Genomic DNA, 25028 nt, shown 5'->3' with positions numbered 1-25028 from the left:
ACATTATAGTGATAGTTTATGATCATTACAGTGCAGATTAAGTTTGCACATGTTGCTTATCTTTTGTTGCCCGCATCTCGTGGTTGTGCAGTAGCGTTCTCGCTTCCCACGCCCGGGTTCCCGGGTTCGATTCCTGGCGGGGTCAGGGATTTTCTCTGCCTCGTGATGGCTGGGTGTTGTGTGATGTCCTTAGGTTAGTTAGGTTTAAGTAGTTCTAAGTTCTAGGGGACTGATGACCTAAGATGTTAAGTCCCATAGTGCTCAGAGCCATTTGAACCATTTTATCTTTTGGTAATGCATATTTTTCAACAAAAACCGATTTGTAGTAAGAATGTGTTCTTACTAGTTAATTTAAATTACACTGAATACCTTTGTTATAACTAGAATTATTGCTGGTCAAAAATGAATGTCAGTTAAAAATGATTTTGGCTAGATAAAACATGTTTTGACAAATGACTTTGTTAAAACTGTTTAGACCCAGATCAAGGTTCATTTAGTGTACACACGATGCATTAGTATGACTAATTTGATGAGCAGCATTGCCTGACATCTAAATAAATAAACACGATGGAAGGAAGCATTTTTAGAAAGGATATTACCTATTGATGAACACGAAAACATAAACAGAAAAAAAAAACACTCTGCAATATTATCACAGAAGAAACTTACAATAAATTTCTATACAAAACTGAAGAAGCACAAGTAGCTGAAAAAAAGACGCAGAAACATTGCAGAAGATTAAATTGATTCAAGAGTATTAATATTTGTGGTACATGAAATTTAGGGACAAAGAAAGAGCCTGTGGAGTAGGGCCTACGATTTACATGTAGACAAAATTTTTGATATTATTGAAGCAGCTCCAGTGGCCATTGGTCATGGAAGTCAAGAGAGACTAAAAACTAAAACTTCAAGAAAATATGTGAACGTAACAATAGAGATAATAAATATTTAGCTCTCTACGTGTGAAAATTCACCAAAAAAAGAGTGTGGAGAAAATGGGGCTTATTTTGGAACCTCTGTGATGTTCCGTAAAAATGTGAAAAATAATTTATGATCATATTATATTAAACAATAAAAATGTTTTTTTTAAATCTCAATCAACACTTAATTGCTCTTGACTGAATTATTTCCCCCCAAACAAGTTCCTCTAGCTGAAACTAGTTTTATCTAATGTTCAAAGTTAAAGCTAGTTTTATCTTAGCTTCAAACATGTATAGCAGTAAAGTCCAGTTATACCTAAAAAATTCTAGATTCAGTATAAACTAGTTTTAACTAGAAAAAACGAATTCTCACTAAAATCTGATTCTGGCCACAACACATATGTTGACCTGTTCCACATCAATGAAGATTCTCCTTCTTCATAGGATTTATGGAACATGATGAATGAATGATTGAATTAATTAATTAAATGAATGGGTCCACTCAAAAGCATATGGTGTACAGAATGTATACAGAATGTCATGAGAGAGCTCATTAAATTCCTACTCTATTCCTTTGAGTACACCAGAAGCACCAACCACTGACTGGTATTACCAAATGCGACAGAGATTTCATATAGACATTGCATCTGAGAGCACTTACATGATTGTTGGATTGACTGAATCTACAAACAAATATATGTACTGAGACTTCTTTGGAGTAAAAACTTCAGAAAGTAAGAAAACTGACTAGCTGTACATTCACAGAATTGTATCTCTACAGGATGTTTCTGTATCATTGGGACAGACTACCAGGACCTCTGAAGAGTTAAAATAATGAAGTAAATAAAGAACCTCAGGAAAGGAACAACATACTCAAATTATAAACCAAGCTAATTGTCAAGAGACATGAAAAATGCTATCTCATTTTGACCTACTAATAAGAGACTGATATATAATTTACAGTGATTTTTTTTAATGTGCTCCAAAAATTTGAATTCAACATGGAAACACTGCAGTTAGTTCTGCTTCGTGTGCTAACATCCTAATCTCATTTGGGCAAGAACAGAAGCAGCAGCTGTACTTGCGAAGATTTCTTCTTCACCCATTATTGGTGTTTCACAGACAATAATTGTTACAGGAGACTATGTGGAAAAGTTAATGGAGTCAGGTTAACTGAAATTGCTGGCCAGGCTCCAGGGTGTTAATGCCACTTGCATTGACAAATTAGATGAACATGTTATAATGATGCAGTAAGTTTACACATCATGAACCCAATGTATACTGGACTGGAAGAAGTGATAGATTTGTTAAATGATTCCTTACTTTGCGTGTCCACTAGTATACAAGAAATGCCTTGGTCATGGGACCTCATATCTGCAACAGAGGTTTGCATCAGCCCTTGTTTGACTATTCATTATGTATCTCGTTTCTAGTTAAACAAACTTCATAAGAAAAGGTTATATGCAATTTTAATTTTGTTGCAGAAATTACATAGAACACAAATTTAGTTATATGCTGAAAGTTACGACTTGGTTTGTTCACAGGTACATTTATAATAAAAGATGGTATTTTCTTTTCAATACCTATAAAGTCATTAGTCTTCTGAATGGTTTTTCTTTCAGCCATGACTCTACTACCATATTACATTTATTTTTGTGAAATTACCTTGTGTCATGGGATATAGTATTGAAAAATATTTTGCTAATGTGCAAACAATTATTTAATCCAAGCAATACCATGTATATTCCTGTTTCTGGTACATATGAGTGAACATTTGATCTAATTTCAAATATGTGGGTATTCTGTTTGAGTTCTTTCAGTATGTATGAGCTCAGAACCGTATTTTGTGCTCAGCAGAGTGTTGTCTGCAATAAGTTAAGTAACTCAAATAAAAAATGCAGAGAATGTCTTTTTTCTACCATAGTAAAACTTCTTCTGCTCCAGCAGAGTTTCACCAAAGAGGCAGGTACTCCATATTGCCATATCAGAACCACAATCAAGTCCAAATCTGAAGGTAACATTATCATTTAAGTACCATAGCTAGCACTGAAAGCACATTTGTTGCTGACACCAAAACACAGAGCCAGGAAAGAGAGTGCAGTTTTTTAAACGAATATCAAATATTTGACAAAACTAGTATTTATATAACCATTGACTATTCCAGATATACTGAAATGAGATATTTCAAGTATATATAAGAAATGCTAAATTAGAAATAAAAAATAATGGCTGGTGGTCAGGTTTGAAATAGTGATCCACAACGTGCCAGGTAGTGACACTACCACTACACCACACTAACGTCAGCAAAACTTATGGCACCGCTCCCTCTCCTGGAGCAGAAGTGATCAGCTGTTTCAGCTCTCCTCACTGGAGCTGACTACAGCACCCTGTCTCTAGATCTTGTTACTGGACCTCCGAAAGGTGTCTCTGATAGATCCTTGAGTTCTGTTCATGTTCTATGGTGAGTGCTGAAAGTAACCCCTCCCATGAAGACTTCAAGATCACTGAATGGGTCTTCAGGAATCTCCCATCATTCATCTGTACCTCTGGACCATAGAAGAACTTTGTACCGGTGACAATATCTTTAAACATTTGAAGAATATCAAAGCCATCTGACAACCATGTTGAAGTGTATTCAGACTGCAGGTCTTCACCTGAGTCCGAAAACGTTCCTCTTCATCACACAGGAAATAAAAATCTTGGGGCACCTAGTGAATGTTGGTGGAGTCCATCTCATCCAGAGAAAATATGAACAGGCACAGATTTTCCTACTCCTTGGGACTTTTGTGATACGAGAAGTTTTCTGAGAATGTGCTTATACTACCAGTGATTCATGAAGGACCTCTATACCAAGAACTACTGTGGGAAGACACAAAATTTTCCTGTAACAGGGCACAAGAATGATGTTTCCTTGTCCTTAAGGAAGTGCTAACATATTCTCCAATTCTATCATTGTATGAAGAGAATGCCAAGACAAAGTTCACACTGATGTTAGCAGTTTTGGAATAGGGACAGTTCTAGAACAAATTCAGGAAGGCACTGAAAAAGTGATAGCTTATGCTTCCATAGTACTCTCCAAGTTTGAGAAGAACTGCTCTATGACTGAGTAGGAATGCCTTTCAGATGTTTGGGCTGTCGACAAGTTCTTGCTTTATTTATTTCGCAAATCATTCACTGTTCTGATGGATCACTATTCTCTGTGCTGGCTGACTAGCCTGAAGGATCCAGCAGGTCGACTGTGTGACTGTACTGCACTGTCCACTAATTCCCATATGCACTGACTAACTTGAAAATGTAAACATAAAACTGAAACACTGAACTGAACAAGTATCACTTGAAGGTCAATGTCCAATGGATTACTAAACCACTCTGAGCCCACAGCACTACTGCACGGATTATCTACTTTTAAAGTTTTAGTTAGTGGCATGCCATCATGGGCCATAGTGAAAGGTTTAATTTTTCTAATGTCTGGCTGCATTACCTTCTAGGGCCTAACCATTCACTCATCACATTTGCCCAAATTATTTAATAGAAAATAGGCAGGAATTTCTACATCTACATCTACATTTATACTCCACAAGCCACCCAACGGTGTGTGGTGGAGGGCACTTTACGTGCCACTGTCATTACCTCCCTTTCCTGTTCCAGTCGCGTATGGTTCGCGGGAAGAACGACTGTCTGAAAGCCTCCGTGCGTGCTCGAATCTCTCTAATTTTACATTCGTGATCTCCTCTGGAGGTATAAGTAGGGGGAAGCAATATATTCGATACCTCATCCAGAAACGCACCCTCTCGAAACCTGGCGAGCAAGCTACACCGCGATGCAGAGCGCCTCTCTTGCAGAGTCTGCCACTTGAGTTTGCTAAATTTGTGTAATAAAGTTTCACAATTCACAAGGATTTGTTTTTCATGAAACTATTAGATTTATTTTTGTTATGACATGCAGCAACAAGGTTAATCAGCTTCCAAGGGTGAATGTTTATCCTATGCAAGAGTGTAAATAACCATGCAATATCTCAGCTAGGTCCCAACTTACTCCAAAGCTTCAAAAAATTCAAAGTCCAACTTGTTTCAGATTCAAATTAGTTCTCAGATGCTAACTAGCAAAAATCATGAGTCCAAATCCATACTCTAGATTTCAGAGTTCAAAATTCTCCACTGATGAAAAAATACTCAAGTCTACAGGTCGAAAATATTATGTTCACAGGTGACCCACATGAAAATTTTCAGACTCCACAACTCCTAGCTCTCAATACTTTCATGACATGACCAACTCATTCCCCATGAAACTCACACAGAGATTGTTCATGAATACCTCCCTAACCAGCATGCCTGAGCCAAGATATAGGCTAGGTATTTATACTTTGTTATGGGTCATATGGGTCAAATCAAGTACATTTACCTTCTGGCCATGTAAACATGTAAATCTATTGGTGTACACAAGTATTATACATGAAATCAATAACAAATTTTATTAGCTATCAGTGCTGACATTAGAGTTTCAGTTCACACACCGGTTTTCACATAAATTACACCTTAAACATAAAAAACATTACCAATGTTAATGCTCTTCTTGGGTATGCTGCTGGATTTGATCGTTTTCACACATGATATTTCAGCGATCCATTTGGCCACCATCTTCAGATGCGGTCGCTGAGTACACAGTCATGCTGGAACTGATTGTGTACTCAGGGATTGCACCTGAAGATGGCAGCCAGATGGATCGCCGAGATATCATGCAGTGAAGATGATCACATCTGGCAGCATACCCGTGAAGAACAAAAACATATGGGATGCTGGGAAAATCTATGGAATCACATTACTGATGTTATTGTTAACAAATATAAACATTTAATTATGAACCTGTTTCTACTTTCTTAACTATTGTTATTCTTTAATGCTGCCATAACTTTTACAATATAAATTAATCTTGTGGCTAAATTTGCCAATTTTTCACATTCCAGCCTTTAGTTAAAAAATATTAATGTTTATCACAGTTTTGATTTAATTCTCTAAAAGGTCTCTATGAGATCTATCCACTGACACCCTATTTATGAAAACTGGTGTAGCTGTCACTGAGTTAGAAAGTTGATACAGTTTGTAAGTTGTTTATCACAGAATAACTTAAAAACTACTCATCACATTGGGGGTGTACTTATACCCTTGTACTCACTATAATTTTCCCTTTACTTCTTTGGTGCTGGCTTTCCAGTATCTTACTGGGGGAACATGCACGTTTTATTAGAACATATCTGATTTTTCAGTCCTTAACAAGATCCTTTAGTCTCTCATGGTGGCCCTTTCCACAATTTTTCTCCCCAATGGTTTTTGAGCAATGAAAATACTGGCCATGTGCTTTCAGAGTGAGTCATCTGCTATTGTTCGAATTTCTTGCACATTGTGTCTGCTCCAGTAGCAGAGCTCAAAGAGTGCCAATATCTAGCGAACAAACCACAAAGCTGTTGCCACTGTGAATGGCCACACTCAGCCACCACATGGCTTGTTACCATGCGCTCTTAGCTGTCGAATGTGAGCTCATGAGCCGACAACTCACACACAGCATAACAAACTCTGCATTCTGGGCTGCATCTGCTCCCAAAGCTTATGATGTGCCTTCTTGGGGGCTGTACCATCACAACTGACAAAACGGACACTGGGACTTCAGGGGCATGTCGTCACAACAGTATACAAACATTGATGCAAAACTATGAGGATACTGACTGCCTTTAATGGAATCCTTTGGTAGAATGCACCAGTGTGGGTGAAATCTCAATCCTCACTGTATTAAATGACATTGCTGTGGAACAGAGCATTGCTAAAAACCATAGAAGCCTTCAACAATGAGGAACCAATGAAAGGAGGATTCCAATTAATAAAAAGAAAACTGTTTGAGAGGACCTTTGATCCAATAGGGCAGAAATGTTTGCTTGTTATCCCAGCTAATCTGTCGCCAGCGATCCTGAGGAATTTTCACAATGCTCCAACTTCTCGTCACCTGGGATTCATGGAGACTTTAGACCAGGTGCAGATATCACTGGCCTTGTCTCTACTGATCTATCAGACACTATGTGATTCACTTAAGGAATACCAGTGCTGGAAACACTTATTACAACTACCTCTAGGGCATCTGACAGCACCACTCCACCAAATTGGAGTCAGCCTCTTGGGGAAATTTCCAAATTCAGCAAAAGGGGATCAATAGATAATAGTCTGCACTGACTATCTCATCTAGTATGCTGTCACTGAAATTGTGCTGACTGCTGAAGCTTTGGAAATTCCAAAGGTCCTTGCAGATGATATCATTCTGAAGCACAGAACACTGCATGCTTTGATCTCTAACCATGGAAAAGTTCTCCAGTTGATACCAGTATCAGAGATAATTTCACACTGCGTCATCACCCAAAAGATGACAACTGCTTATCATCTACATACAAATGGCAAAGGGGATTAGGGAGTGTCTAACTAGGTAAAGGTATGAGAGTGACTTAAATCCTTAACAGTCTTCTTTCATTCACCACTTCCATCCTAAAGCAAGTGCAGAAACTCTAGAAGCCAAAGGCTTGTGTTTGCATAATAACTTTTGCATGTGCTAATGACAACTTCCACTTTATAAAGTGTTATTTTCTCTATTTTTACTTTATCAGAAAAAATGAGCAAGAGAACAAACAAAAGCGATGAAGAAGAGTCAGAAAAGTTAACCTACTGCAAAATAAGAACAGATCACTGCTAAGATGGTGGTACATGGTCAAGAGTCATTTCTTATGTATCCAGCAATTAAGTAATAGTGTTTAAAAATAAAGTTAAAATTATGGTTTCTGGAACAAGCAACTTTATAACTAGTATAAAAAAACTGAGAATGTTTTGGAAAAATATATTCATGCATACTGTATTTTGCCTGTTTCTCTTGTTTCCTCATGGAGTTGTGTTTTAAAAAGAGAAGGGAATGTGAATCATACTAATGACTGATATTCACATTGGTGGATTCATGAAGGTTTTTTGCTCTATAGTGCAATGGAACTTATCACTATAAAAAAAAAAATCCATGTATGAACATGCATATGCACGTTGAGGAGCCTGACCTAGACAACACCACACCTTTCATTTGAATCTTTAAGTGGACAAAGTGACACCAACAGGTGAAATCATCAGAGGGGGACTCTTTTATATTCCCTTGCCTGTCCCACACTGTCATCAATGAAGAAAATTTTATTGTAGGTGATGGTCCTGACTTAGCTGGATGGAGGTTAATAGGCAATTATAGAGATCAGATTCTTAATGTCAGTCATGGTCCTGCATAGACTGCAGTTCATTTCCATTTAGAGTACTGTAAATACGTCAAAATATCTCATAGATAAGTAGAAATGTCGCTCAATGGGACTATGAATGCCCAATATATTACCAAAGGGGGAGGGGGTAGAATAAATGTGGTTAATTCACTATGAGCCACACAGTATGTAACGCTCTGTGCAGTGGAGGTATGATATATTGTGACTCCTACAAAACATTACATCCTTTAAGCATAGGCAAAACTATACTTACACTGACAGAGTCCACGCCCCGCCACTTTGTTTTGGGGGAAGAATCTGTCTATTCTGCTCAAAAGTACAAAAATATCTCTTACTCATTTCTACTGCACTGTCAGAAACAAATGATTTTGACATTAAAGTGAACAGGTCATTTTACTGGAAGTCAGTGTGCAACAAGAGACAGCTCTGTACACAATACACCAATCCAAATATGTACCAGGAACTGTTTGATTATTCTCAATAGAACATGGACTTATCATTTTACGACTTCCAGGTCACTAAGAAGCTGAGAATTGATCTAGGGGGCATAGTTTTGTAATAGATGGAAGTGTGACAGAGATATTGAAATGGTTGTGGATTCAGCTGGAAAAGGACTTTCTTGAACAAGGAATTGAAAAATGAAATGTTGAGCAGCTGGGGAAACGTGTGGAGAGTCTGGTGGTGATTGTTTCAAAAAATAAAATGTTTAATTGCCTAATTTCATTTCACTCCTATTGTGTGGACTGTTTTATCGTTTGGGTTCCCAGTCATAGACGTCATTACCTGAGAAGCTAGTTGTTTCTGGTTTGTTTGAATTTCTACAGTTACATCCCATAAAGGCTTCTTATTTTCTTTGTGTATTGGTTGTATCTTTCTAGGAGGGAGGCTCCTCACAATGTAGCCTGGAATGAAAAGAATCAAAATGAAATTTAACAGCATAATTTTGAATCCAAGAGTAAATGGCAACAGCAACTGGACTGTCATAGTAAAAATTATGAGTAAGAAAAGAAGTGGAGAAGATTGGCAACAGAGTTGCATTCAAACATCACATTTCTAGGTTTTCTAACTGATAACTTTTTCTATATGATACTCTTGGCAATGAAGCAGAATGAAATAGAGGAGTTATGAAGTATTTCAAAAAGTCTTGATGTAAATCTCAAAGAGAAAGCCATAGTTAACAAGTTTTCTGATTACTGCCATACACAGAATGGACAGTTAATAACAAGAGGAGTCTACAACTAGCAGCTAGATGGCTATGCAACAATATCTATATTTTTATAGTAATAATTTTGTAAAAGCAGCCATTCTTCTGGGAACAGTAGCTATTGAAATTAGGTATGGAGGCTTCAGTAGCTAAATATGATTATACAATGACTGAAAGTACCTCCTAGAGAATATTGTTATTAAGTTGGTAATGGGCCAACTAATATTGCAGTAAGGATGCACTATTGCTGTACAGTAAATATATAGATGCTAATTGAAGGAATATCAATGCCAAACCACAAGAAGATCAGAATTCTAACAATATTTGTAAGCATAAATTTTTTATGAGAAACAGGACTTGATAAGTTGTACCATTATGAGTAAGACAAAACAAAAGTTCTGCAAGAGTGAATTCCATTTGGTTAAATAAAGCCATGTTTACTATCAACATACTACAGAGACAGCTTCTTGAGACTCAAGAATTGACCATGGTGTTTATATAGCCAATCAAAACAGCAACTCAGTGACAAAATAAGAAAAAAAAATAATTATTTTGTTAGTACAAGAAAATCAAAGCAAATGCACTTATGTGCTGAGAAAAGTGTATAAGGTCTTGTGAGAATTTATATTTGCTTTGATTTTATGCATTATTATTGTTACCTTATGCAAATCAATAAACGTAAATGAACTAATGAATAGGAAACAGCTATGATTCCCTCTGTCACTGGTATGATTTCATTACATTACTACTAAAAATAAAGATAATTTCATAGAGTGCATAGAAAACAGAATGTAAAGTGCAAAAGAGAATGACTAATACCAGTGAATAATTCCCATACGAACAATGTCATAAACAGATTTTGCAAGCAATTTGACAAAGGAGTAAGTGTAGTGCATAATGTAAAACAACTAAAGATGAAAGTAAAAACAAAGAAATAATTTCAGCAATGAAATGGCTCATTATGCACTGGACGAGTTACTGTAAATCTTAACTATTGCATTTTATCTTGTATTGTCTTATGCAAATATGCATGGTGGATGTTCTCTGTTTAGACCAAGCTGAATAGTGATGTTCAATTTGCATAAAAAAATTTTTCAGGAAGTACTTGTAAAGGTAAACCTGTCATCAATCACACTTTACTAGGCATTGCCCTGTTGGATACAGCCTGCCCTTGCCTTCATATTGCCTTTGAACTGACTTAAGCACCCAGTTACAAGAGGATCTTGGGTTTAAGACTAAACCATAGTGCAACATGGCATAAGTGTCAGAAAAAATCTTAGGAACAGTTGAGGGTTGAAGCCCAGACATTTGTATTTGTATAACATCATTTATACACATATCCATAATAAGTACTTCTGGAAAATGAAACTGAAGTTTAAATTCTAGGTAGGAATTTGCAGTGCTTGTATGTTTACTTTCAACATGTGTTTTTGATTCTTTTGTTTCAGATCACGTGGCATAGCACTTGGTGCTGCTGCTGCCATAGCATATTCTGCTTCCTTCATAAGCGAGCAGATATATCCTTATCTGACATATGCACTTGGAGTGAAAGGAACATTTTGGCTACATGGCTTCATGGGTCTGATTGCTTTTATCCATATTTATTGCCTTTTGCCAGAAACGGATGGGAAACCCATTGATGAAACAGAGTCAATATTCAAGCGTATGTTAGAGAAACATGCTGAGAAACGCTTAAGTACAAAAAGATAAATGAATGCATTTCATCTCTTGAGCAGGATATGCAGAGATGGTGTAATTACCTGTTAAACATGCCTTCATTTGCTCAAGTTTTGGATACAAAAGAAATATCGAACTCTATTCTGAGTTATGAAATGTATTTTTTTAAAGTGAAATATCAATGATGATGCATGTTCGATAATGGTCAATTGTATAAACAATTGTAAAACTGTAAAACCAAAAATATGAACTTACTGACTGAAATTGGAGCAATTTTTAACGTTGTTTGTATAAATGTAAATTAATAATGTAATATTTTGAAATGCGAATGTTAAACAATTTTTTTAATAAATGAAAAATTTAGATTTACAACTTTCTTTTTTCTTTTCTTCTTTTTAAAAAAAAAAAAATTAATAAGATTCAAAAAGCCACTGATTTCCATACGTAGTTGTTTTTGCCGCAGATTAAATACTATAGTGATGCATTAAACAGCATTTTGAAACACTATGCTTCCTCAGTTATTTGCATATTGTATCACAATTCACCTAACCTTAATTGTGGTGCTGTTGTGTTTAGACAGTGAGTTCAGAATTGCCATTCTAATTCTAAATCACACTAAAAGTAAAGTTCTTGCTGTGACTGTCAGTGAGACGGAACATCATATCACTACATCTGTACAGAGAGGCAGCAAAACAATACAAATATGTGGTACTAAAATTCAGTTCTATGTTTATTTCTATTTTCTTCTAAAACAGTACACATGGTACACAACCACCAGTTTCTCCCTGTCCTCATGCATTTATCTAATGGGTTATTTCCATACATAGATTATTTGTTTACTTATTTGTCCATATAATCTCTTTTTCACTACATATATTGTACACAGGATATTTGACAGAAAACCTTTTTAGCGATTGGTTTTTCAAACGTCAAACACACATTATTTAAATTTTAACAACAAATTGAATCTATACAGTTAATAATTACAAATTTTTGAAATGCTGTATGTTTATAACTTATTTCTACAATTAAAGATACAAATTACATTTTTTCTTGCATAAGATACTGTGAGATTGAAAAGTAGCAGTTTTTCAGAAGGTAGGCTGTCACAGACTTTTTAAAGCTTTGTAGTTCAGGAAGAGATTTTATATGTCCTGGTAATCTGTTGTAAAGTTTTGTTGCTGCATGATATACACCTTTTTGGCGTAATGTGGTGTTACAATGATTAACATGTATGTCACTGTCTGACCTGATAATGTAATTGTTGTGGATTGGCAAGACAGCCAACCCACTATGAGGGGAAGCCGAAAGGCACGCGTTTTAGCTCACGCAGGCTGGCGTGAGGTCTGCAACAGGACAAGGAAGTGAGACTAACAAAAAACATACGTAGCTGCTGGAATACTTAACTTTAATCCGTAAATGGTGAACATCGCTCTTAATGGTTCATGTTTTACAGCATCAATAGTAACTGGTAATGGCGTTTTGCTAGGTCGTAGCAAATGACGTAGCTGAAGGCTATGCTAACTATCGTCTCGGCAAATGAGAGCGTAATTTGTCAGTGAACCATCGCTAGCAAAGTCGGCTGTACAATTGGGGCGAGTGCTAGGAAGTCTCTCTAGACCTGCCGTGTGGCGGCGCTCGGTCTGCAATCACTGACAGTGGCGACACGCGGGTCCGACGTATACTAACGGACCGCGGCTGATTTAAAGGCTACCACCTAGCAAGTGTGGTGTCTGGCGGTGACACCACAGTAATCATGGACACTTTTGTTTTGAGGGAAAAGGTTTTCTTTTCTCAGTATGCTTTTTTTGACATGCATGACTGCTTCCAGTATATAAATGCAGGGAAGGTGTAGGATCCTTAGATCTTTAAAGAAAGGTTTGCTTGGTTTTCTGCTGCTCACTTGTTTCATTATTCTTCTAACTGCCTTTTGTTTCCTGAAAACTGTTATGGCCTGATGTACATTTCCCCAGTAAATGATACCATACTTCAGTATTGAATGTACACGAGCAAAGTATACAGCCCTAACTGTTTCTGCAGTAGTATTGCTGCAGAGAAATCTTACTACGTAGCTCATTTTTCCTAGTTTTCAATTTAGGGATGTGATATGGGTGCTCCATTCAAGATTTTCCTGGAGATGAATCCCAAGAAATTTAGTTTCATTGACAGCACTAATGTTTTGGTTATATATACATATTAGAGGTTGTGCTGGATTTTTATTTTGATCAGTGTGGAAATTTGTGCGTACCATTTTTTGGGGATTAACTGTTAGCCTGTTTCTGGTAAACCATTCAGACACTCCTTTTGTAATATCTTTTGCAGATGCAATAAGATTTTCTTCTTTATTCCCTTCAATCAATAGACTGGTGTCATCTGCAAACAGTACTGGTTCAGAATCCGTAACGTGTGATGGGAAATTATTAATGTAGACCAAAAAAAGAAAGGGACCTAAAATGGAGCCCTGTGGAACACCATGACTTAGTCCACACGGTTCTGAAATGTGTAATTAGAGTTCATTTCCTTCCATGTACTTAATTTCAGTCACCTGAGAGTGATATTCCAAATACGGTTTAATCCACTAATTTGGCACACCTCTTACAGCATATCATTCAAGCTTCCTCAGGAATACAGAATGATCAATCACATCAAAAGCTTTTTTTAGGTCAAAGAATAAACCTGAGACATTTCTGTGGTTGTCCACTGCATTTAAGACATGGTTTATCAGATTGAAAGTGGTTGTTTCAATTGATCACTGTGGTCTGAAGCCATGTTGAAATCTAGAAATAATATTATTCTTGTCGAAGAATGTAGTTAGTTTTGAAAGGAACCGTTTTCCACAATTTTCGAAAACCCTGACAACAGAGACACAGGGCTATAGTTACCCATACATTGATGATCACCTTTTTTATATAGGGGTATTGCTTTTGCCATTTTTAGTTGCTGAGGGAAGACACTGTGCAATAAGGATGAACTGCATGTGTCTAATAAAGGTGAAAGTATTTGTCTTGCTGTTATTTTTATAATCTTGAATATCATCAATACCAGTTGAATAATTACTCTTCAGTGAATTAATGGTATTTAGGAGCTCTGTTGGGCTTATTGGGCTGAGAACATTGATATATTATTTATTTCAGTGGGTGAAAGTTCTTTCCATGTTGTATTAGTTGGATTTCCAAATTTTTCCTTCACTAATTTTCCAGCAACAGTTGCATAATAAGAATTGAAACTGTTTGCAACTGCCGTAGGGTCAGAGACATTCTTGCCATCACGTGATATCACAATATTTTTGTGAGTTGTCTTCTTTCCCATAAGATGTAGCACAGCTTTCCACATGGACTTACTTTTATTGGATGACTTCATAATATATTTGTCATTTTCCTTAATTTTTGCCTCTTTTACGACACGTTTCAAAACTAGCTTGTATTTTTTGAAATAAGTAATAAATTCTGGTCTGCTGTGAGTTTTTGACTCCAGAAAAAATTCCCACTTCCTTTTACAAGATACTCTAATGCCTGATGTAATCCAGTTTTTGAATCTATCTGTGCTTTTCGAAATCACTTTTATTTGTGGAAAAACTATGTCAAAGTTATGCTTGAAAATGTTCAAAAAATTTTCCATCTTTTCATTGGTAATAGAGGTCTCATATACTTCTCTCCAAGATTGTTCGCTGATTAGATACTGGAAGTATTCAATATTTTTCCGATTATAAATCGTTTTATGGATAATATTTTGTACACTGGTCGAAATGTGATTTACAGGAATGGTTAGTAATTGCGAAAGGTGGTCACTATAGCCGGTATCAAAGTTTTTTGATGTACACTTGCCCATGTTTACACATACCTGATCAAAGAGAGTGACACTAGTTTTTGTTACATGTGTTGGAGAGCTAACAGTCAAAGATTGTAGGCTTTTATAATATTTAAAAACGTTTCCCTGTGAGGGCTATGGCTCAGAAAGTCACTATTAGAATCACCATATAGTACCACTGTTTTCACAGTTGTCTTAAATTTTCCTAAAGCAAGGTCCAATTTTTTTGGGGGAAAAAAACACTCACATTACTAGCAGGAGAACTATACACACATAAAATAATGGTTTTTTCAGACATTAACTCAACAGCTGAGATTTCAAAGTCTCTTTCACAACCAAGTTTGCAAACAGATGCTGTTGTTGTTGGTGTGGTCTTCAGTCCTGAGACTGGTTTGATGCAGCTCTCCATGCAACTCTATCCTGTGCAAGCTTTTTCATCTCCCAGTACCTACTGCAACCTACATCCTTCTGAATCTGCGTAGTGTATTCATCTCTTGGTCTCCCTCTACGATTTTTACCCTCCACGCTGCCCTCCAATACTAAATTGGTGATCCCTTGATGCCTCAGAACATGTCCTACCAACCGATCCCTTCTTCTGGTCAAGTTGTGCCACAAACTTCTCTTCTCCCCAATCCTATTCAATACTTCCTCATTAGTTATGTGATCTACCCATCTAATCTTCAGCATTCTTCTGTAGCATCACATTTCGAAAGCTTCTATTCTCTTCTTGTCCAAACTATTTATTGTCCATGTTTCACTTCCATACATGGCTACACTCCATACGAATACTTTCAGAAATGACTTCCTGACACTTAAATCAATACTGGATGTTAACAAATTTCTCTTCTTCAGAAACGCTTTCCTTGCCATTGCCAGCCTACATTTTATATCCTCCCTAATTCGACCATCATCAGTTATTTTGCTCCCCAAATAGCAAAACTCCTTTACTACTTTAAGTGCCTCATTTCCTAATCTAATTCCCTCAGCATCACCCGACTTAATTAGACTACATTCCATTATCCTTGTTTTGCTTTTGTTGATGTTCATCTTATATCCTCCTTTCAAGACACTGTCCATTCCATTCAACTGCTCTTCCAAGTCCTTTGCTGTCTCTGACAGAATTACAATGTGATCAGCGAACCTCAAAGTTTTTATTTCTTCTCCATGAATTTTAATACCTACTCCGAATTTTTCTTTTGTTTCCTTTACTGCTTGCTCAATATACAGATTGAACAACATCGGGGAGAGGCTACAACCCTGTCTTACTCCCTTCCCAACCACTGCTTCCCTTTCATGTCCCTCGACTCTTATAACTGCCATCTGGTTTCTGTACAAATTGTAAATAGCCTTTCGCTCCCTGTATTTTACCCCTGCCACCATTAGAATTTGAAAGAGAGTATTCCAGTCAACATTGTCAAAAGCTTTCTCTAAGTCTACAAATGCTAGAAACGTAGGTTTGCCTTTCCTTAATCTTTCTTCTAAGATAAGTCGTAAGGTCAGTATTGCCTCACGTGTTCCAGTGTTTCTACGGAATCCAAATTGATCTTCCCCGAGGTTGGCTTCTACTAGTTTTTCCATTCGTCTGTAAAGAATTCGTGTTAGTATTTTGCAGCTGTGACTTATTAAGCTGATAGTTCGGTAATTTTCACATCTGTCAACACCTGCTTTCTTTGGGATTGGAATTATTATATTCTTCTTGAAGTCTGAGGGTATTTCGCCTGTTTCATACATCTTGCTCACCAGATGGTAGAGTTTTGTCAGGACTGGGTCTCCCACGGCCGTCAGTAGTTCCAATGGAATATTGTCTACTCCGGGGGCCTTGTTTCGACTCAGGTCTTTCAGTGCTCTGTCAAACTCTTCACGCAGTATCGTATCTCCCATTTCATCTTCATCTACATCCTCTTCCATTTCCATAATATTGTCCTCAAGTACATCGCCCTTGTATAGACCCTCTATATACTCCTTCCGCCTTTCTGCTTTCCCTTCTTTGCTTAGAACTGGGTTTCCATCTGAGCTCTTGATATTCATACAAGTCGTTCTCTTATCTGCAAAGGTCTCTCTAATTTTCCTGTAGGCGGTATCTATCTTACCCCTAGTGAGATAGGCCTCTACATCCTTACATTTGTCCTCTAGCCATCCCTGCTTAGCCATTTTGCACTTCCTGTCGATCTCATTTTTGAGACGTTTGTATTCCTTTTTGCCTGTTTCACTTAATGCATTTTTATATTTTCTCCTTTCATCAATTAAATTCAATATTTCTTCTGTTACCCAAGGATTTCTACTAGCCCTCGTCTTTTTACCTACTTGATCCTCTGCTGCCTTCACTACTTCATCCCTCAAAGCTACCCATTCTTCTTCTACTGTATTTATTTCCCCCATTCCTGTCAATTGCTCCCTTATGCTCTCCCTGAATCTCTGTGCAACCTCTGGTTCTTTTAGTTTATCCAGGTCCCATCTCCTTAAATTCCCACCTTTTTGCAGTTTCTTCAGTTTTAATCTACAGGTCATAACCAATAGATTGTGGTCAGAGTCCACATCTGCCCCTGGAAATGTCTTACAATTTAAAACCTGGTTCCTAAATCTCTGTCTTACCATTATATAATCTATCTGATACCTTTTAGTATCTCCAGGGTTCTTCCATGTATACAACCTTCTTTCATGATTCTTAAACCAAGTGTTAGTTATGATTATGTTGTGCTCTGTGCAAAATTCTACCAGGCGGCTTCCTCTTTCATTTCTGTCCCCCAATCCATATTCACCTACTATGTTTCCTTCTCTCCCTTTTCCTACACTCGAATTCCAGTCACCCATGACTATTAAATTTTCGTCTCCCTTCACAATCTGAATAATTTCTTTTATTTCATCATACATTTCTTCAAGTTCTTCGTCATCTGCAGAGCTAGTTGGCATATAAACTTGTACTACTGTAGTAGGTGTGGGCTTCGTATCTATCTTGGCCACAATAATGCGTTCACTATGCTGTTTGTAGTAGCTTACCCGCATTCCTATTTTCCTATTCATTATTAAACCTACTCCTGCATTACCCCTATTTGATTTTGTGTTTATAACCCTGTAGTCACCTGACCAGAAGTCTTGTTCCTCCTGCCACCGAACTTCACTAATTCCCACTATATCTAACTTCAACCTATCCATTTCCCTTTTTAAATTTTCTAACCTACCTGCCCGATTAAGGGATCTGACATTCCACGCTCCGATCTGTAGAACGCCAGTTTTCTTTCTCCTGCTAACGACATCCTCTTGAGTAGTCCCCGCCCGGAGATCCGAATGGGGGACTATTTTACCTCCGGAATATTTTACCCAAGAGGACGCCATCATCATGTAATCATACAGTAAAGCTGCATGCCCTCGGGAAAAATTACGGCTGTAGTTTCCCCTTGCTTTCAGCCATTCGCAGTACCAGCACAGCAAGGCCGTTTTGGTTATTGTTACAAGGCCAGATCAGTCAATCATCCAGACTGTTGCCCTTGCAACTACTGAAAAGGCTGCTGCCCCTCTTCAGATGCTATACCCTTATAATCCGCATTTTCTTTTACATATATACAAGTTCTCCCACGTTTTGATTCTATTTTACAAAAGCAATTTGCAAGGTTAAAATGGAATATTTTTAAGTATTGAAAATACTCATTTTGTAACCAATGCTCACAAAATCAGAACACTGAAATATCTTTCCATTCATTATTGAGGAGTCATCTTTCTTTATGACCCATTTGTCCAAAGTGCTTTGGACTGCTTTGTATTATGCTAATTGTGACTCAAATTTGCTAGACAACAGATTTCTTCAACCAAAAATTGTTTCTCACTGTGATTTAAATGAAGGCCATGGTTGGTGTGCATGGACCTGGCTAACGCACTTATATTATTATGTTCACATGCAGAAACTTTTTGCATACAGCACGTATCTCTTTGTTTACTGTTTCTATTAATTTATTAACACATGATCAAGGAGGTAGGTCGTATCTGTGTGGTTGATTTACAACAGCTACATTTGTGTTGCCTAATTTGGTTAGCACACTTTCAAAAACAGTGCTGAGTTTGCTACCTTTATCTCTGGCAACATCATTTGCTCCTGCACATAATACGACACAGTCTTTTGCATTAAGGTTTTCACACGATTTTACCACTGTTTTTGTCACTTCTGCAATACCTGCTCCTGGTTTGTCAAAGGCTTGGACACTTGCGTAAGTTTGTGTATCTGCTACCTTTTCTGCTATCTGATGTCCATAATTATCGGTAAAAATTAACAATTTTTTTGTTCTTTTTTGCACACTTGAGGCCAGTCGACTGATTTTTTAATCACATTTCTTTGTTTAAGATAACCCGCCAGGGTAGCCGAGGGCGCTAATGTGCTGCTTCCTGGACTTGGGTAGGCGCGCCGGCCCCAGTTCGAATCCGCCCGGTGGATTAACGACGAGGGCCGGTGTGCCGGCCAGCCTGGATGTGGTTTTCAGGCGGTTTTCCACATCCCGCTAGGTGGATACTGGGCTGGTCCCCACGTTCCGCCTCAGTTACACGACTCACAGACATTTGAGAAACGTTCGCACTATTTCATGACTTACACTAGACGCAGACAGCTGGACTACACTCATTCTGTGCTGGGGGGTTCGGGGTGGCGGCAGGAAGGGCATCCAGCCACCCTCTGCACTAACATTGCCAAATCCGTCATAACAAGGCCAACCCTGTGTCCCTGCGGGATACAGGCCTGCAGGAAAAGGAAGAAAGAAAGGAAAAGAATTTCTTTGTTTAGGATGAAAACGTGCAAAAAATTTACATTGCATGGCTGTTGTTGTTTGTAATTATTATTGGGACTCGTATGTTTCTGAATGACATTGTTTGCAGAATCACATTTGTCATTATAACTATTGATACACTAACTTTATTACTTCCAAGTTTTGTGCTGGTTTCCACAGTCATTCTTCCTTTGATTATATCACTGGTAGCCGACATTTCTACCAGGTTCAGATGATGCTCTATGTGTTGTGTTTTACAGCCAAGTTGTTGCAGCTGTTTCTGCAATAAGGCTACAGTCTTTCCCTGGGCACCAACACACTGGTGCACTCATTGAATGAAAGAATTACTTACTGCTTCCGGATTTGCCTGCTGAAGAGAATTACAAGCAAGCACGATACATTCCTGTGTGTCCTCTGGAGTTGTTGGAATATCACGATAGACAATGTCTTTAATGCAGCCCCAAAGAAAAAAAAGTCCAGAGGATTTAAACCAGGAGACCTAGCAGGCTAAGTAACTGTTCCTCCTCGACCAATCCATCTGGCAGGATACCTTCGGTTCAAAAAATGATGTGCACGCAAGGCATTATGTGCTGGACATACATAGTAGTAGTAGTAGTAGTAGTTTATTCATCCAGAGACAATTTACATTGCATGGATTTCGTCAAAAAAATACATAGTATATATATATACACACATATAGGGTGAACAGTACTACACAAAATACAGATGTGCATAGTAGACTACGTAACATCAGACCACATTGAAATAGCATGTACAACTTTGATTATTTACATTGATGTATGAGAAAGACTTTTTACATGTAATACACAGTTCATATTTAGATATAACACATACAATTCTAGCACTTTTGTACATATTATTTATTTAGATCATAGCAACAGTCAGATAAAAATTACTATTGGCACAGAGTACATAAATATAATTGTTTAGTATGGAGCTATTCCAGGTATTCTTTTACACTATAATAGCTGTTGGTCATTAAAATTTTGAATACTGCTTCTTTAAATGAAGACAATTTTTTTATTTCTTTTATCTTTACCGGTAGTTTGTTATACAATCTACTTCCTTGTATGTTTGTTTGTTTCTGCGCCAAAGCCTTGTTAACTCTTTTTATATGAATGTCATTGCACTTTCTTGTGTTGTAAGTATGTAGGTCCAAGTTGGATTGGAAATTGTTAATATTTCGTTTTACATTTATTACGCTTTTCTGTATATAGAGGCACGGTAGGGGTAGAATATTCAGCTGTTTAAATAATTGATTTGAAGGAGTTAGCCTTGAACTGTTGGTAATTATTCTAACATCTCGTTTTTGTAGAGTGAAGATGGTTTTGAGATTTTTCTTACTATGACCCCAGAAGATGAGGCCATAGGTAATAGCAGAATGTATATAAGCAAAGTAAACAGCTCTGCTACATTCCCTACTACATACAAAGCTAATAACATGTAAAGCAAAGCAAGCAGAGCTTAAATTATGTGAGAGATACAGGATATGGGATTTCCAGTCTAAATTTTCATCTGTATGTACACCTAAGAATTTTGTGGTAGCAACTCTCACTATTTCTTTATTTTGTATTCTGAGATCTAGATCAGAGTGTGACTTTGCTTTCCTGTAATGGATATAATTAGTTTTAGAGATATTTATGGTTAATTTGTTCACTTCAAACCAATTTTGCAAATATTCTATAACTCTGGTTGCAGATGTTGATACCACATAAGCATTCTGGTTCTTAATGGCATTTCATCCAGAAGAGGAGGAGGAATTCATCTGAGGAAGTTGGCATACACTGTACCATTTAGACTAACATTGTAGTACCAAGCATCCCACACCAGACATTAACTCTCCACTGACGCTTATGTTCAACCTGTCAAAGTCATCATGGGTTGTCGCTGGACCACTAATGCGTGTTCCTTGTATTTACGTGTCCTTTGTTTGAGAAGGAACATTCATCGGTAAATAGAAGAAGAAGTTCGGGTTGGCGAGGATTAGCTGCTGTGCCCACTGACAGAACAGTAGACGATTCTGGAAATCATTCCCATGCAATTCTTGATGTAGGTGTACATCGTAAGGATGGAACTGGTGACGTGTAAGAATATGATGTACACAGGTTTTAGGAATGCCAATCTCGTGTTCAAGCTGCCCTGTGCTCACAAGTGGATTCATAGCAACGGGAGCGAGAACAGTAGCTTCGGCAGCTTTGTCTGTACGGGTGCTAGGACGATTGCATTGTCGTGGGTTGAAACTTCCCGTTTCCTGAAGCGTCGCAACAAGATGAGAAAACATCAATTGGGAAGGTGGGTTCTTGTCAGGATATCGCTCTCTGTACAGTTCTGCTGCCTGCGTAGCATTTAGCCCAACTTCAACAACAACAATAAAAGAAATGTTATGTCAGTGCAGTTTGTAGGAAGGATAACCTTTACTGTATGCCTACTCTACACAACACAATTTAATAGAACTAAACTACTGTACTAAATGTACCCATACATAAGAAAACAGTATTGCAAATACTATTCTGCTAACTTACGTTCCCCATAGATGAGCAGCATTTCTACCTTCTCTTCATTGGTGTACATTCTACTCACACAACTCTTCAACTGACGCTTGTTGACAGAATGATGGGTGTGTATTCTACTTATGCCTACATTTGTACTCTGGCAACATCAGCACATGGATGTGTTCAATTAATCTGAGTACCTGGACGAAGCGCTGGGAGCGTCAATGCCAATGTTGTGTTCTGTAATTAATAATGTTGTGTGATACATTTTTGAATAGGTCTTTAGGAGAGGAAATGAAGTACTGAATTAAAAATACAGGGTGCCATTTAAAAAAGTCATACCGCTGTTCATCTCTTTGTAAAAAACAAAGCTACCACGAAGGGAATCATGCTGACTGATATCCCCCTGATGGCTAAAGAACATTTGCTTGAAATGTTTTGTAATTTGCACCTGGACAAACAGTTATTTAGGGTGGTCAAGATACATGGGACACCCTGCATAGTGGAGAAGCAGATAGGCACAACTCAACACATGACCACAGCTGCTGTGGCCAGACAGTGAGCAGCAGTACATGACAGGAGAAGCAACCGGGTGTCGGGGGTAAGAAGGAGGCTGGGGCAGGGAGGGGGAGGGATAGCAGGGTAGGAATGTGGGACGGTAAAGTGCTGCTTGTGGGAGTATACGGGAACGAGGTGGAGAGAGGGAAGGGTAGCCAGGTGCAGTCAGGAGGTTAGACGGAAGGCAGGAGGGGGGAAGAAGCAGAAAAGGAGAGAAGTAAAAAGACTGAGGGTGCATTGGAGGAATAGAAGGATGTGCGGTGCTGGAATGAGAATGGGGAAGAGGCTAAATGGGTAAGAAAAATGACTAATGGAGGTTGAGGCCAAGAGGGTTATGGGAACACAGGATATATTGCAGAAGGAGTTCCCACCTGTGCAATTCAGAAAAGGTGGTGTTGGTGGGAAGGACCTAGATGGCACAGGCCGTGAAGCAGTCATTGAAATGAAGAATGTGGTATTGGGTGGTGTCCTCAGCAGAAGGGTGGTCAGCTGTTTCTTGCCCACAGTGTGTCGGTTGGCCATTCATGTGGACAGACAGCTTGTTGGTTGTTATGAACGTTTAGAATACTGCACAGTGGTTGCAGCTTAGCTTGTAGATCATATGATTAGTTTCACAGGCAGCCCTGCCTTTGATGGGACAGGTGATGCTTGTGACTGGACTAGAGTAGATGGTGGTGGTAGGATGTATGTGACAGGTCTTGCATACAAATCTATTACAGTGATATGAGCCATGAGGCAACAGGTTGGAAGCAGGGGTTGTGTGGAGATGGACGACAATATTGTGTAGGTTTGGTGGTCAGCAGAATACAACTGAGGGAGAGGTGTAAGATTAATGGCTAGGCAGGGCATGATGAGAGATAGTTGAAACCCTCGTGGAGAATGTTGTTCAGTTGCTCCAGCCATGGAGTTATGATGGGAATGCTCCACAGTGACTGGACGGTGGGACTGTGGGAGGTGGTAGGTAATTGGAGAGATAAGGCACAGGAGATCTGTTTCTTGGGTGGGTAGTTATGGTCTGTGAAGACCACCTGTCACCACACATGTATCAGCCATGGGTGGCTATGTTGTGTGAAAGGGACTTCTTGGTATGGAATAGGTGGCAGCTGTTGAAGTGGAGGTATTGAAGGTGGTTGGTAGATTTGATATGGACAGAGGTATTGATGTAGCTGTCTTTGAAGTGGAGGTCAACATGAAGGAAGGTGACTTGTTGAGTTGAATAGTGAGGTATGATTTAATGGTAGGTTGATGATGCTCTCTAGAGAGGGGAATGTTGTGGCAGGTCATTTATCACACATTTAACAATTTTTTCCGTTGTTCTCTTGGGGTGCATGACCTGCAATCGACTCGTATCTAGTTGTATGTATTGTGTGTGACTTAGAGCACTATCTACTTGCCGTTGTTAACAGCAAACATTTCCATACCAAGGTCATCAGAGTACTGCCAACGCATGTATGATGAATCATATCCACCAAAGTGATGGAAAACCTATTTCGGCACCCTTTAATTGATGAACGAAGATGTATGCAAAGTACTCCATTCCCCTACCACATCTCAGACATAAATCGAGTCTTCAGTTTCGTAACTGCAGTAATCCTAAGTTAGTGACAGGGGCTTGTGAAGTACTCCAATCCCTGTATATACATTTGCTTGGCAGGTGTCGTGTGTGGGAGGCACTGTGTTCTTTTCAAAGAGTTAGAGCAGCATGTTGTGTAATTTTACCTGTCAAACGCCACTGCTATGCAAATGTCTGTTTCCTCTTAGGATGTCGTTTCTTGCATTTTATGTTGTTAATGATCATTTTATAGAACTGATGCCAGCATAGCATAATTTCTGAACCATAATCAAATGTGTACAGTGGGCGCTACATACCTCCAGAAAAGCATGGATCACAAAGAAACTATGTTGTTTTTCCCTTTGATATAGAAGGTAGTAGTTTTATCATCTTAAAGTTTCTCGCCAAGAGAGCAGGATAGAAAATTTGCATGGTGAATGTATGTCATGTGTTGGAATATATTTCCTGCATTGGAGTATTAACAGTGTTGTTATGCTTATTTCATTCCACACGACTAATACATCAGAAACCACACTGCTTCAACATTATAGTGTGCTGAAGTGCAGAACATGTAGCCTTAGGAATGTGTGTTTATGTTTTACGATGATTTCTCTCTGGTCAGTACCTTCTTGGTATGGAATCCAAACCTACAGCAGTTCTACAGAATTCCTTCTGGAGCTCCATTATGTATAAATCATTCATTTCTTCTTCTTCTTAATTGTCTGTTATATCACTTCAATACTCTCAAATGTATCAGGCTCATA

At 38.2% G+C, this 25028-nt stretch overlaps 1 protein-coding gene across 1 annotated transcript in view; it reads left to right on the top strand.

Moving 5' to 3' along the window:
- Window positions 1–11350, top strand: part of LOC124798515 (facilitated trehalose transporter Tret1-like) — a 52763-nt gene extending 41413 nt beyond the window's left edge. The window contains exon 6 of the mRNA XM_047261958.1: window positions 10858–11350. Within this exon, the coding sequence (XP_047117914.1) occupies window positions 10858–11119 (262 nt within the window). The 3' untranslated portion in view covers window positions 11120–11350. The remainder of the gene's footprint in view (window positions 1–10857) is intronic.
- Window positions 11351–25028: the final 13678 nt, after the last annotated feature.

The sequence above is a fragment of the Schistocerca piceifrons genome, chromosome 5, assembly GCF_021461385.2.
Source record: "Schistocerca piceifrons isolate TAMUIC-IGC-003096 chromosome 5, iqSchPice1.1, whole genome shotgun sequence".
Classification (NCBI taxonomy): domain Eukaryota; kingdom Metazoa; phylum Arthropoda; class Insecta; order Orthoptera; family Acrididae; genus Schistocerca; species Schistocerca piceifrons.
Note: the sequence above shows the minus strand (reverse complement) of the source record. Positions and strands in the feature narration are given on the sequence as shown.